The sequence below is a fragment of the Terrapene carolina genome, unplaced genomic scaffold (genome assembly GCF_002925995.2).
Source record: "Terrapene carolina triunguis isolate 2854851 unplaced genomic scaffold, T_m_triunguis-2.0 Scaffold374, whole genome shotgun sequence".
Lineage (NCBI taxonomy): Eukaryota > Metazoa > Chordata > Testudines > Emydidae > Terrapene > Terrapene triunguis.
In genome coordinates, this window is record NW_020664725.1 from 9825819 (window position 1) to 9841772 (window position 15954).

Sequence of the window (15954 nt, forward strand, 5' to 3'; positions counted from 1 at the left end):
AATGCAGTAGCTCGATGCGAGCTAGCGTGAGCGTCTCCACAAGTGGGGGATCACACCCCCAGCTCCCAGTGCAGACATACCCTATATCTCGAGCACCTGTTTGTTTTATCCAGTGATTCTCCAGAGGGCTCAAAAGGCTATGTCGTACATGGAAAACTATGGAATGGGCTCCAACACACCACCCGGGTCCAAGATAGCTCGAACCTAATGACCTTCGGGACACATTGAAAGCTCATCCTTCCTATAAAACCTAATAACCCCATGGTGCGAGGCACTATACAAACTATATTGACAATATAGATCTATTTTACCCTCACCATTCAGACTCAGCACTAGGGGGTGAGTGGGATTAACTAACTCTGAGGGGGGTCACCCCTTTTTATAGGCAAGAGGGGAAAAAAATAATAATAAAAAACCTGTTTATATTTTAACAGCAAAGCAATAGCTTCTATCCCATGTGTAGTGAGTATACCAGCTGGCTGGCAATCTAAGGTCGAGGTGGAGCAAAGTGTCTTCTTGCTGCACCGGTGGATTGTCTGAGTTTCACCTGTTAGCAGTGGATGGGGTAGAAAAGAAACTTCCTGAAAAGCATTATTACAGGCTTATTCAAATGATTCAAAATGACAAGTGAAGAGGCTCCCTCTGATGGCGGAACTGTGTCATGACAACTAACATGAAACAGAAAAATTACTCCAGTACTGTACAACAATTAGCAACTGTATAAACACAGTGTCAAATTCATGGGCTCAAGCCGTTTCCCCACCCTCACCAATCTGAGCTGGTTTGCATAGGAAAGTGGCATATTTTTCTGCTTGCAACACGAAAAGCTGAAATAAAACAATAAGAGGTTGAAAGATGAAAGATGAATTTATTCATCCTGCATGTCTGTGTGTGTTCCCATACACTGCTATCTTCCATGATCCCTGCCCTGGACAGACACATCATCATCTGAGCTGAGAGAGGAATTTAGTCCACTATGTTCATTAGCCCTGGGCTTCCTCTCCCCACACTGTGCCACCAGTGGGAATTAATCCTGATCCACAACCAAACTCTCCTGAGGTCAGAAGGGGTTTCAATCTTCGTAATCAGCTCCACCAAAGATGCCCCCTCAGGACAGATAGCTTGTGAATGCAGAGATGGACATAAACTGCCTGTCTGTCTATTGGGGACTGGGCTCAGAACTCCCTCATCCCCATTTCAGAACTCATCTCAGGTTTATTGCACTGTTGTTTTCTTTAATATCATTTGGAATATTTTGTTCTCATGAAAGCAGGAGTAAGACGGGAAGTGGATCAAGCTAGCACCTTGGGGTATGGTTTGCACACACATCTATGCCAATGCACCTCCAACCTGACCTGTCTATCAGGAGTTCCATCTGCCATTCCACTGGAGAATTTACGCAGTGCTCTCCCAATGCACCTCCATCCTGACCTGCCATTCCAGTGGTGGCTAATGCACCCCTTTCAGACATATCCCTCCCAGCACCACCTATCCCACACAAATAGCTCTGCTAATGCTCCTCCATTTGCAGCCCCAGCAGAGCTCTTTGCTGTTCTGTCTGGGGTTCCCCACAGGATTCTTTTCAATCCACCTCAATCCTGATTTGCAGCATCATGTCCCACAGGCAACATCTCCTGAGCCTAGACCAACAATAATGCAGGGCTGAGCCAAATTTTGTGATGTGAACAAATGGGGGACTAATTCAGGACCATCAGTTTCCATGTCCACTGGGAACTAACCCAGCATTTGAAGCCAAGGTCTCCCCTGGGAAAGACCAGAATTTTGGGACACTAAGACATTCAAACTGTTTCACTTTAGTGCTTTATCCCCTAATCGCCCCATCACCCGTTTTATTTTTTTATGATCTCCAGAAGGCAATTTAGTTGTTGCTCAGATATGCAAAAATTCAAACCCAAATACCCCTCCCCTCTGGGAGTTGGTTTCTTACCCTGATGAGAGACTTTTTCCATTCATACCTTTCAGAGTGAGCCCATGAATTCTCAGGGTTCCTTAGGAAGCAGGTCTATTCTAAGGGGTACAGCTGTATTCTTTTGAGGTCACTGATCTTTAATATTCATGTCACACAGAAAAACTCTCGGAGTCCAGCCTGACTGTGATCAATTGTCATGAATCCCCCACCTCAGAAAGGGCAAGTGACCAGCCATAAAAGTAGTGGAGAAATAACAGAGACCAACGGGCCAGTCTCAAACTTCTAAAAAGTTATGAAGTGGGAAGAGGAGAAAGATGGTGCTATGGGGCTATGTTACCCATCACAGCCTGGACGTCTCACTCTGCAAACTGAAAACGAGTCAATGTAAGGTTAAAGAAAAGCAAATAGCAAAATAAATAAACTACAGGGTCAAACAGAAGTAAAATAAAGGAGTGTAATGAATGGGCCAGTTCTCATGCCATGTGAATGAATATTAATGAAAGCCCAGTGACTTCAAGCGAACCCAGCCTCACAGCTACAGGTGTTGGGGTGAGTGGCTGCTAACATTCCCACAAATGCACTGGGAGAATGTCCCATTCTGGGGGCCATTTCCCAGTACCATGGGGAGGATTTCTGAGTGTTAAGACAATTCTATGGTGGAGAATGGGGAAGAAGAAAGAAAGCTTACTTTAGAGAGGCGCTTGTGTGACTAAATCGGGAAGAGAGCATGCAGGAGGGAAGAGAGAGAAATTTAAAAAAAAAACACAATTCACAAAACAATGGGAGGAAAACCCAGAAATACAACAGGAAACATTATCTCCTTCCTTTTCCTGGTTCAAATGGGCCATAAATAAATATAATGCTGTCGTAGCCAGTGGGCTGGCAGAGCAGGAGACCAAAGTCCTCTATGTACAGAACAAGCACGGCACAGGCAGTGGTGATGCAAGCTTCCCCTTCACTGCTCCTTACAAATGTTACACACTTCACCGGATGCGACCTCCTCTTGGGCGAAAAAGGAGTTCAGTCTCCACGGACCAGTGAATTTGGGGCTTCTCTGCCGAGACTGACAATGAAAGTGGCAAGGATAATGGTTTGCAGGGAGAGGGGGGTGTTCTGTGTGATACAATTATCCAATGATGAACTGGGCTGAGAATCCACCAGCTCATTTCATACAAGCCGGAACAGTACAGCTGTGCAGTGGCTGGTGATGTTCTGATGACATTCAAGGCAAAATGTTTCACCTCATGAATTTTGAAAAGCCACAAACACTTCTGAGCAGTGAGCTTTCTTTTGACAAACCCTAGGGCTGGCATCAAAGCTCCTGTTCTGTTCACACATGCCTGGGAACCTGTATGTCATAAGGCACCACTGACCACTGCTAACAAAATCAGCAGGGCGGACAGGCCCATCCCAAATCGCCTTGCACGCCCTCGCCGAGCAATTTTCCCTTTCACTCTGTCCACACAGTGACGCTGCAGTTGGCTCCAGTAAGGTCATGAAAATGGTAAACCCAGCCACCCTCTGGACTGAGGGTACCTGCACTATGAGGAGAAGCAAAGGGCTTTTTACACAGCTCCTTCGGCTTGATGGTGTCAGGACACACCGTGGGCGGGGGGTAGCTACGGAGAGGCCATCTATGTCAGCCTCTTCTTTCCTTCCTTCCTGCCATGTCCTTTACTTGAGGAAAAGGTGCCGGGCAGTGCAATGTAGCCATCAAGAAGATTCAAATCAGTCACTGGGGGGCCCTGGTAACGATGAGCAAAATCCACCCCGCTCCCAGTTTGGATGGGATACATTGGTTGTGAGTAATCCTGCAGCCAAGGAAGCCTGGGGTTCTGGGTGGATGAGTGCCCCTGAATCCCATTTATGGTCTCAAACTAGGTCTTAAATGGGACTGACGTGGTGCCTAGGACCTGTGCCAGCTCTCTGTGCAGCACGCACTTCACCCAGAAGCTTTTCAGAGCCCCTTCTGGAGCCCTCCTCCTCAGTTTGTGCCACAGAACCTCGTGATGAACGGCTGAAAAGGGAGGTTCGCTACAGCTGGCTTTCAAGGTCCCACTGGGAACAGTGCAGGCCCCCAGGGAAAGGGGACATGGGTCCCAAAGCTTCGGCCCATAGAAGCCATTACGGAGCAGCAGTATGGGCAGGCTTGCTAGAGCAACCGGTGCCTTGTGGTCTGAGCTTAGTGGAGGGGAGACAAGGGTGTATTTAGCACATGCTCAGCTCTGTCCTAACCAGTCAAGTGCCCCAATAGCCAATGGGCACCTCAGCAAAGGTTCTTGGGTAGCGATGAGGGGAGGAGAGAGATGCAGAGAAGAAAGGCACAGAACAAAGAGTAAGTACAACACTCGAGGGTATATGGGGGGGGGAGAGGTGATCCTCGGGTCGCACGCCTCACCTTGGAGTTCTTGGCCCCACTGCGGCCCGACTGAGCAGAATAGCTGCGCTGCACACACTGCTCCGGAGTGGAAGGGGATTTGTCTGAAGAGTGGTCTGAGCCTTTCTCCACCATGGCGTCTCCTTGGGAGTCCTGTGGGGTTGGAGACCGGGAACGTTTGCGCAGGATGGGGGAGCAGGCAGGCGTGCTGCGGTTCGAGTTACTGGCAGTGCTGGGTGGAGAAAGAGCACAGTCAATAGCCATATGCCAAGAGGAGCTGAAGCAAAGAACAGCTATGTTACCCACAGCACGTATAGGTTACATTAGGACAAGGGGAGGTAGTGCCATGCGGCTTCTTTGTAAGTGCTCTGGCCAAACTTTCCACACGTGGCTTCCTGAATCTAGATACCTAATGCCAACTTTAGGACTTGTCTACATAGAAAATATACCATTATAAGCTAAAGTGTGACTATAAACCAGTACAGTTATAGCTATAACGTCCTGTGTGGACCCACTTATTCCAGTATAAAATGGCCTTTTTTGTTTGGTTTAGCTTATGTCACCTGGGAAGGGGTTTAAGCTAAACTGAAAACGCCCCCCCTTATTCCAGAATAGAAGTATCTACCCTGAGGGTTCATACCAGTATAACTATAGCTGTACAACTATACTGGTATAATACAAAACTTTCCTTACAGTCAAGCACTTAGGCTCCTAAGCAAATGGTCTGATTTTCAAAAGGTGCTGAGCACTCACAGTTCCCAGTGAGGTTACTAGAAGCAGCAGTTACACAGCTTCTCTTCAAATCAGGCCATCTATTTAGGGGCCTAAATATGGCATCAGGTCCCTAAAGTCTTGCCTACACTAGAAAGGGCTTGCTGGTTTAACCATCCTAACAAACCTTCCTAGGATAAACATGGCTTATATCAGTTCCCCAAGCAAACTAGCAAACGGCCGTTTTTTGCTGGCATAACTGCATCTACACTAGGACTTTTGCCAGCACAACATCATCAGTAAAAATAAATAGATTAATAACTCACACCCCTTCACTGAAATAGCTAAGCCAGCAAAAGCTTTAAGTGGAGACCAGACCTAACTTTGGGCATATTCTGGCCATTCTTACACAACAGATCTGGTCGAACACTGCAAAACCACCATACACAAATATCAATCTGAATTCTGAGTTTGATCCCATTTATGCCTCTTATTATTCCCATTTCACAAACATTTGGAATTTTTTCCCAATAAAAATTATTCAGCATAGTGTGATTTTGTTCGTACAGACTTCTGGGGGATGTCTTTTCTTCCTATAAATATCAGTATTCACAGGCAAACAGGGGTATTTGTTTAACAAAAAGGACATTTGCTGTACATTATTCATTCTTTACTGGTAATTATTCTCCTGTTTAAAAAGCTCAAGTCATCCAATCAGGAAGCAGAACCAGTGCTATATGACTTACATGACCAATTGTATACCATGAGTAAAGAACAGTGAACAGTTCATTAACAACCCATAGGCTGAATTTGTGCACATAAATTATATGGTGAAATTACCTATAAATACAACTGCAGAAATCAGGGTTGGTTTGTGGACAGAAATAAAGGGCTAAATTTGTTGGCTAATGTCTTTCCGATGAATAATTCAGACAGCTACATTATACAGAGATTATTCCCCTTATTATGACTCACAATTATAGAGATGGGAGTAAAACAGTATTGCCAACCCCAGGTGTTCAAAAATCATGGATTATCTTAAAAATAATGAGATGATAAATATTGGGTTCTTTTTATTTTATCTTCTGGTTTTCAAGCCTTTTTGGATATACTCAGATCATTTATTCCAGATTCTCTCTGCAACCACTAAGGCTAGAAACTCAATTTAAAAAAAAAGCTGAGACTCTCCTGCAATCTTCTAATTCCAGAAGCTGGGGCTTTAGGAAAAATGCTAAATATTGTGAGGGTTGCAGACTAATTGCACGAGTCAGCCACACTGAAAAGAGACTGATTCTCATAAAGGGGCCCAAACCTAAAGGAGATTTGAGCCAAAGTTCTTAAAATTTTCCCAAAGTGATGGGGTATTAGGAGAATGCTGTGGGGGAACCTGGTAGCTGAAAGAGCATCTCTTGAAATAGAATGTTGCTTTTATTACACAATCAAATAGTTAACAATTATTCCCAGATATCTGAAGATACCTAGAATATCTGCTTGCTGTACGTTTATGGTGAGAAAAGTACCTATGTATAAACAGCGCTTTCTTACTCAGCAAACGTGCTTCCTTTGTGTATTGAGAGTTAGATCTGTGCAGTCTAGCGACAAAATTAAGCTTTTACTACTTCATACCCTGTTAGTCCTCCACAGCCAATACAAGAATGGAAGTGTAAACTGGATGCTATTCTGGCTCATGCATAGGGCCCTCCCAAATTCACAGCCATGAAAAACGCATCGCGGACCATGAAATCTTGTCTCCTTCCGTGAAATCTGGTCTTTTGTGTGCTTTTAACCTATACTATACAGATTTCACGGGGGAGACCAGCGTTTCTCAAACTGGGGGTCCTGACCCGAAAGGGAGTTGCGGGGGCGGGGTCACAAGGTTATTTTAGGGGAATCGCAGTCTTGCCACCCTTACTTCTGTGCTGCCTTCAGAGCTGGGCAGCCAGAGAGTGGCGGCTGCTGACTGAGGGCCCAGCTCTGCAGGCAGCAGTGCAGAAGTAAGGGTGGCAATACCATACCCTGCCATCCTTACTTCAGTGCTGCTGCTGGCAGCGGCGCTGCCTTCACAGCTGGGCTCCTGGGCAGCAGCCGCCGCACCACAGCTGTCCAGCTCTGACGGCAGCGCTGCCACCAGCAGCAGAGCAGAAGTAAGGGTAGCAGTACTGTAACCCCCCTACAATAACCTTGTGACCTCCCTCCCCCCCACTCCTTTTTGGGTCAGGACCCCTACAATTACAACCCCGTGAAATTTCAGATTTAAATAGCTGAAATCATGAAATTTACGATTTTAAAAATCCAATGACCATGAAATTTACCAAAATGGACCGTGAATTTGGGTACCTACGATCATCAACAAAATTATTAAGTTTCAATTGCCAAATCTCTATCACTAGCAAAAAGATATGATGCAGGAGGGTGGGGAAAGATGACTGACTTTATATTCGAAGTTTGTGTTTGTACTTTGCAGAGCTGGAAACTAGGAAAAAATAAACATCCTTTAAACTGAAACAATAATAAAACCTAACTATTAATACAGTGCTTTTCATCAGAAGATCCCAAAGTGCTTTACAAAGGAGGCCAGCATCATTTTACAGATGGGGAAACTGAGGCCCAGAAGTGAAGTGATTTGCCCAATGTCACCCAGCAGGGAAAAGAACCCAAGTCTCTCCAGTTCTAGTGCAGCGCTCTGGCCCCTAACCCACATTGCCTATGGACATGGTACGCCTATGAGAAGGATGCTGCCACAAGAAAACAAACATGGAACCTCCTCATGCCCTTCTTCTTAAAAACATCACTTTCCAGAACAGAACCACACTTTAAAGTAATTATGACTCACTCAGAGTTCAAAGCTCACACTTGGAAAGTCTTCCATGGACAACAACGGAGAAGCTTGGCACCTTGTCACCCCACACATCTGTCTATGGTACTTACATGGCCCCCATGACCACAGACTATGAGCACATCACAATCTTTAATGTGTTTATCCTCAACACCCCTGGGCAGTAGGGCAGTGCTACCATCCCCATTTTACAGATGAGGAGTGGAGGCACAGTGAGGATGAACATGACTTGACCGAGATCACGCTGGAAGTCTATGTAACAGCAACTTGAACCCTGGTCTCTCAGTTCAAAGGCTAGTGCTCTAACCACTGGACTATCCTTCCTCTTCCCAGCTATATACATCTATCGCAGAGCGTGTGTGCATATGAAATACAGGGAAAGGTTATCCTACCATCACTGGAGATCAGGAAGTGTGTATTGCCATGGCAGCACTCTGTACCTATTGTTCTAGTGGTTCACCAGCAGAAGCACAAGACTGAGCAAATAGTAAATCTCTGGGCTTTCCCCTTGGAACTCTGTGAAACAGTTTCATTTTCACATATATAAGGCCAGACTAAAACCTCAGCTTTCCCACTTGAACGGTCTGCAGTGCCAGTCAGCTCCTCTGTAAAGCCCCTTATGGGATATGACTGGCCAGAGACCATGTAGGAGGACAGAAAAACACAGACAGACACATTAATGGAGCAAGAGAAAAACAGAGAAAGAAACAGGAGTGTGGAAAAGAAAGAACCCATTAAGGAATGGACTCATCCTTTGTTCTATCCAATCTGGGAGAGACTCAAGTTTGTGCTTAAGAATCAGGGAGATATGTGACAAACACTTGACCAGCTGCTGATTTCCCTATTTGCTTTTCTTTCTTACTCTCCCTCTTTGTTTGTTTTTATTGTTGAGAAACCCAACCTCCCCAAAGGCAATCCACAAAATCTAACTGATTCAGCTAACAAGAACTGCACTGAAGACTGTCTGAAGTCCTGGAGGGTGACAGTATGCTAGGCTGTAGAATGGCCCCATGCAGCCAGGATTTCTTGCTTCAAACCACGCCTATAGGTGGTTGACGTGGGATGTACCACAGGGAAAAAAAGAAACGAGGCTGCAAGCCTCATCTGCCCCCGTAGCTCACTGTCACTGTGGTCATGCATGATTCTCCCTGCCCCAGTCTCCCCTGTTTATGAATCAGGGTGATTATAATTTTGCCCCATTCACATGACCCCAACCCAATGTCAGTGCAATGTATAAATCGTCCCCAGCCCAATCTGCTTCCTAAGCTTTTTGAATAATGTTAACAGAAGGCCATGCTTCCACCAGTGGAAAAGAACAATGGTAGAGGGGAAAAAACGTAACTATAGCCAAGAAGAGTCTGGACCTAAATGCTCAGAAATGACTAGAGAGGTTGGTGGCCTCAGTCTGCGAGTATTCAACATGAGAGACGTCAAAGGGGTTAAATTTTCAGAGGGCAGGCGCTTAGCAATTTCTCCAAATCAGGCCCCCCTTAAGGTGTTGGGTGACCAAAATCACTAGTCACTTTTTAAAATCTTGGCTCTGGTTCTAAAATTGATCTAATCCAAAGTACTGTTGGGGTCTTTCTCAAGCCAGGTCTATACAATGGAGTGCCCCCCACAAAGCGTCTGGTTATTTATGTCACAAGAGCAAAGACCCACTCACCGTATGATCTTGGCATTTCTTTCTTCTTTCACCTCCTTCCCCATTGCAGTGTTGTACTGACACAGTAAAGCTGTACCACAACCCCATTCTGTAATCTACCTGTATTTATGTTTCTGAGCACTCACCAGGTAGTTAAGAGTAGGAGGTTCCATTTTTCCCTAGTCAGTTTCCCATTAGACATGTTGACCTAATATTTGGAAACCACCAATTCTAAGTCATTGCTCGAGAAACCAAAACGCCAAGGCCTAACCTGGAGTGGGAGGAATTGTTTCTCACCAGTGCTAACACCATCACACCTGCTCTCCTGCTGGACTCCTCAGATGCCACACCAGGTATTCACTCTGCCTTTTGTGAGACAAACACTAGAGGTTATGTCCATTTCACTAGCAGCTCAAAGGCCCTGTCAGTATTACAAGTGTCAAAACTGCTACTTTCAGACTTTTGAGACTGGTATTCTAGACTGTCAACCTTCTACCTTACTGATGAACATGAGGCCTAGCTTCTGTGCAGGGCCTGGGTGAATAGCCTTTGCGCACCACCTGCTCAACTCTTTATGTTGTAATTTACGAGGAACCTGGACCGATACAGGTGTGGATGGGCAAGGTTCTGTGGCCTGCAATGTGCAGGAAGTCAAACTAGATGATCACGATGGTCCCTTCTGACATTAAAGTTTATGAGTCAATTCAGAGAGTATAAAGTGTGAAAAATTCATGCAAATCACAAATAAATTGGAGGAAACTAAGATGTGTTCACAGATATTCTGTAAGCAGGAAGTGAAGTTACGTAAATTATTCACTGTGAATTATTCACTCAGATCTGTGAAATCCCAAAATGCTTTTCTGAAGCATCTTCATTTTACAGAAGGAGAAATTGAGGAAGAGAGAGATTAACTAACATGCCCAACATCACACAACAAGCTAGTGGGACAGACAGGAAGAAAACACAGGAATCCTGACACTCAAGTTCCCTGCTCTAACCTCCAATCAAAAAACACACATAGGCTGCTGGAATTGTATGCGATACATTGCACTGCTGTCCTAAACAATTAATAATGGAGAATGTTCAGGCAACCTCTCTGGAGCATGACTGCAGTCCAGGGTTGCCACATGGTTCTGAATGCTCTGTTCTCTACCGCGTCCTGTTCTATCTGGCCACTGCTCAGGTATTCAGAACCCTAAGTACACTTGCAACATAGAGAAACTTCCAAAGGTTTAATCCATCAGGACTATACTAGAAATAGAGTCATTAAAACAAAGGATTGAGCAAAAGGAGACCTGTGTAACACCCACCCCCTCCCTCACCTGCAAGAGCTCAATTATTTATCTGGCTTATGAGATATTTTGTCTGGACCTCTTTAACCTAGAAAGCCCATGAAAGCAGCAGGCTCTTTTGCAAGATCCCAGCTGGTTCAATTAGAATTGACTTTTTCACAGTATTTTTGGCATTAATGCTACCTCTCCAGGCTGAACAAAGGATGTGTCACAGTGCACTGTTTTCTATTAGTAGTAGCATCGCAGCGTGCCCAAGATCCCCAGTGATGAACCAGGCCACCTCACTGTGATAGGCACTGTACAAACATGCAGCAGTTTATCAGAAATGTTTGTGTCCACTTGAAGTTTGGATGAAAGTTCAGGATGGTTCTAAATGTTGTGTCCTGGGGTTATTAGGAACTCCTTAAATCAAGGTACTGAAACTTGATAATGTGGTACCTCAAATGTTGAGCTCTATTGATAGCATCTGCACTGCATAAGTGTTCCACAGCACTGCATCAGCTTCCCAAGTCCTGTGTCTGGCATTCACTGGGTGCAACATACAATCTTGGATGGATTCTCTGAGGGAAGTGTCTTGTTTAGTTTGCTCCAGAACTCAAGTCAGGAACTTGAAATGCATGTCCCCAAGATAAGACAGTAAATCTGTCTGAGCTGGTTCACTCATCCCTACTACAGCTGCATGAAACTCATTGACTTTCTCTGTAAGGTTTGTGCAAACTTTTCTCATTAGTTTCAGTTTAGGTGAGTTCAAACGATCACAAGTTTCACTTTGAGCTCCAGCTTCAAACAAAACCCCAAAACACAGAGAGAAAGCCAATCAAAGTTTTGCTTGGTTTTAGCTTAAAACTATGAAAGAACATTTAACCTTGCCTGGTTTCCACCGGAAAGCATAAAACAGCCCTGATTAGCTCAAAACAAGACCTCCATGCATATGTGAAATTCAGCTCAGATTTGCCACAAAGTTGGAGAACCTTTTGCCCCAACTGTCCAGAGTTTCAGTTTTGTAATTAAACCCAGAACGAGGCAGCCTCTTTTATGGGTTGTAATGAACGTTTTTGCATGAACTCCAACTTATAGATACACACATATGCACCAAAGAACAGACAGACACACACAGTGTCTGCCTAATTTTCAAATGGTGCTTTTGAGAGCAGAAACTAGTCCAGAACATTTACCATCTTCAAAGCACTTTACAAAACATAAATCCAATCAGTTTGCACCACATCCCTGTTAGGATTATCACCACTGCACAGACAGGGAAAATGAGCGAGAGATGGACTTCTCCAAGGCTACACTGAGTCAATGGCAGAGTGGGGACTAGGACTCAGGAGATTCTGGCTGCTAGTGTTATCACCTGATCATTGGACAACAGTGACTATCCCCGATCCTGACATGGCGAGCTCCGCTGGAGTGCACATAATGTGTGCGAAGAGTCTGTTTATTCAGCCTTTCTATTCAAGCACAAAGAGGACAAGAACAACACACACATTACACAAGTGCGAAGCCCTGTCCTCACTCACCTCCCCCCCCCACCTCAGCCCCTGAAAAACTCTCCGCTGCTCCTGTTCACTCCCAGAGTTTTGAATCTGACCCAAGGAACAGCCATGACGAACGCTTTTTGTTGTTTCCATAGTGACCAAGGCCTGCAATAGAACCGGGAATCCACGCTTCAAATGCCAAAATGGACTGACCCACTTTGAAAAATATAATAATAAATAATGCTTTACAGACCTTGCTGACCAGAGGCTGTTCAGACCCTCAGATGCCTCTACAAGGTGGTCTTGAGGAGTTGCTGTAGATCACACTAGGTGACAGAACAAAAGCGATCCAGCCAGAGAACAAGCGAAGTCCCTTTATGGAATACATGGGTCAGGGAACATCTTTATGTTTTGTGTCTGTACAGTGCCTAACACAATTGGGTCCCGGGGTCCATAGCCGGGACTTCAAGGCACTACTGCAAAACAAATAATAAAATAATAACGAGGGAATGGCTAGAGAGAGAGGGCGAATTTCTGCTCCCACCTGCACTCAAGTCAATGGAGTGACTGCATGTGCCCTGGTTTAACATAGCACAGAATTAGGCCCTGCATCCAAGTGGCGGGGAAAGAAAACAGTCTATCCTCATTACATAGCATATAGAGAAGTTCAACCCTTGTGTAACTCCACTGAAGTCCATTAAATGAAATGACACTAAGAATGAATTTAATCTCACAGATGTATGGATGTAGCGGGGCTGTCACCCCACTCCGGTGTGGAAGGGGTTAAAAAGAGCCCTGGGAAAGGGCTGCCCATAGAGCCAATCAGGAGCAGGCTTGAGGCAGCCAATCAGGGCCGGGCTGGGAGTATAAGAACGCCTAAGGGAGGAGCTGGGTCAGAGTCTCTCTCTAGCTTTGGAGAGAGATGGACCTAGCTGCCTGAAGGAGCAAAGGGTTCATTGGACAGAGCAGTGCTGGGGAAGGGCAAGAGGAACTCCAGCCTGGCAACTCCCCAGGCTGAGGCCTTGATAAAGGCCTACGCGGGTACTGGGGCTGGGAGGTGCAGCCCGGGAATAGGCAGAGGCACCTGGTCCGACCCCCTTGCCAATGATGAGTGGCCTTTACAGACTGCAGTTTGCCCCAGTGAGAGAGGGCTGGATGATGACTGGCAGTAGCCACTGAGGCAAGGTGGGTGTAGAGGGTTGAGGGTTCCCCTGGGAGGGGAGACCCAGCGTGTGGGGGTGCTGCAGTGGGCAGAACCCCAGGGTAAGGGGCACTGGCGTCCGGAAGGGACACGGGGGCCTGAGGCAGGTGAGCCACCAGCCGGCAGAGGGCGCTCCAGGGCTGGAAAAGAGCTAATTCCCAGGATGACCAGCAGGAGGTGCCGCGCCAGTGAGTCAGCGCTGTTACAATGGGGATGAGACGAAAAACCACCTTCTACTGGAAGATTGTCTGGAAAGATTTGTATCCATGGATGAATGGAGAATACAATGAACAGCAGTGTTTGTGAATGTTTACAAGTGAAATCCATGTTCTAGGAGCTATGCCTGCATCCCTTTGAGCAATAGAGAGACCCTCAGTACCACTCCTCTTGTCCTCCAGGGGTTCCAAGAACTCAAGCAGAACCACTGGTTTTGATTGAGTTTTCTGACTAATTTTGAACCCAGGATGTTCAAGTGGTCTTGGAAATAGGCAAAATGAGTTTGGCTATCCTAATATATACTGAAATCACACCACGTGTCAAAATGCAGCCACCTCTGGGTTAAAAAGAAACAGTTTAGCAGCCCATATCAACACTACCCTTAAAACAGTATTCTGCAGCAATGGTCAAAAACAATACAGCTTATGATTGTGATATTGAAGCATTTTGAGCTATTACTGTAAAACATGATAGTATTTTTTAAATAATGATACCCAATTGTTTAAGAGAGGAAGTGAAGAATATTAAATCAATTTGAACCTGCCAGATGTAGAATGTGAACTAGAATTTAGCCAGGACACAGGCTGGTGATCATTACATTGCAAACAGTACCAAGGAATTTTTTTTTATGTCCAAAACGTCTCATTTGAAAAAATGGCAACTTCAGCCACATAATGCTCTCGAGCAACACCGGGGTCACTCGTCATTACTGAAAGGGAAGAGCGCCACCTGCTGAATAACCAACACCACTTCCTGTAGCACCTGGTGTTCCTAAGAGGTCTCACAGCTAAGCCCTGACCCAGCCCAACCCGCTCAGCTTTGGAGAACTATCATATCCTCGCAAATAAGAGAATATTTTAATATCTACTTCATCGGCACATCCTACAAGAAAGCATCAAACTTAGTTTACATTTTAATGAACAAACACACTGACGCTACTATCCCTACCTCTGGCTCCCCCATTTTGTCCTGTCTGCTAGACTGTAAGCTCTCCACGGTGGGGAACAATGTTTATTTGGGAATATTATACAGTGCTGAGCACACTGGGCTTGATCCTGCAAAGTACTGAGCATTATGGTCCCGATCCAACAAAGTCCTTAAGCATGCGCTTAATTTCAAGTGCTTGTGTAGTCCTATTGACACACCTGAAATTAAGCACTGGATCAAGCCTACAATTGGTGCTACAAAAAATAAAAATACAATAATAAAGAGAACATGAAATCATAGTACCTAGGGGCCATTCAGAAAGGCTAATGTGCTAATGTCAAAGCAATATCTCTTTATGGATTAGGAATGTGTAAAGAGAGAAGCATCTGGTCAATGAAAAAATAAAAAGTTAGTTCCATGTTCAAAAGTTAGACGCGGACCCTTGTTATAAACTGTTTCCTCCACTTTCTACTTTGACATGGGTAGAACATGCCACGTATCTAGGTTTCTGTCATCTACTCATTATAGATAAGCGAGCCAGTAGGAATGAAATATGAAGCAATGAAAAGCATTGCTCAAATTCAAACTAAATTCAAACTGAAACTTGTGAGAGATTCCAAAATATTTCCTTCCTTCCCCTTCCATCCCCTGGCGATTTTTTTTTTTTAATTTTTATTCCATCTCTGCCCTCCTGGATTCTACCCAAGTGAGAGGTGTCACATTCAGGTTAGACAAACATTTGTCAGGTATACTTACTTCTGCCTTAGCTCAGGGAGATGGACGAGAGGAACTCGAGGTCCCTTCCAGCCCTACACTTCTGTGATTCTTCTGAGTGAGGCTGCTCTTAGGGTTTCTGACCCAAGAGGGAACAGAGATCTCTTGAGATCTCACAAGATTTCCTGCCCAGCTTTACACACCAAAGAGATTTGTATAATTCAGATCTGAAACCAAACTTCTGAGTACTTTGCCAATCCCCTGAACTTTCTGAAGTTCACCTATTTCTGCTACTCAAAGTTTACGCAGGAGATTCCCTGACCCCCAATCTCCACCATACGTGAGCGGAACCCACCTGGAAGAACTAAAATTGAGGATAATGCTCAGTGATTAGAGGCTAGTGAAGACGACGCAGCCAAAAAAGCTTCAAGGAATCTGGTGCTCCACACAGTATATACATTAGATAGCATGGCCCAATGGGAAGGGCCTTGGACAGAGAGTCACGAAACCTGAGTTAAAATAACAGGAGTACTTGTGGCACCTTAGAGACTAACAAATTTATTAGAGCATAAGCTTTCGTGGGCTACAACCCACTTATGCATCCGAAGAAGTGGGTTGTAGCCCACGAAA

General features: G+C 45.1%; 1 protein-coding gene across 4 annotated transcripts in view; it reads right to left on the minus strand.

Annotated features, from left to right (window-relative positions):
- The window catches only part of GRAMD1B (GRAM domain containing 1B), a 138523-nt gene that overhangs the window by 39539 nt on the left and 83030 nt on the right, over window positions 1-15954 (minus strand). For all 4 annotated transcript variants that reach the window (XM_026657975.2, XM_026657976.2, XM_026657973.2 and 1 more), the window contains one exon: window positions 4329-4539. In XM_026657975.2, coding sequence (XP_026513760.1) covers window positions 4329-4539 — 211 coding nt within the window. The remainder of the gene's footprint in view (window positions 1-4328; window positions 4540-15954) is intronic.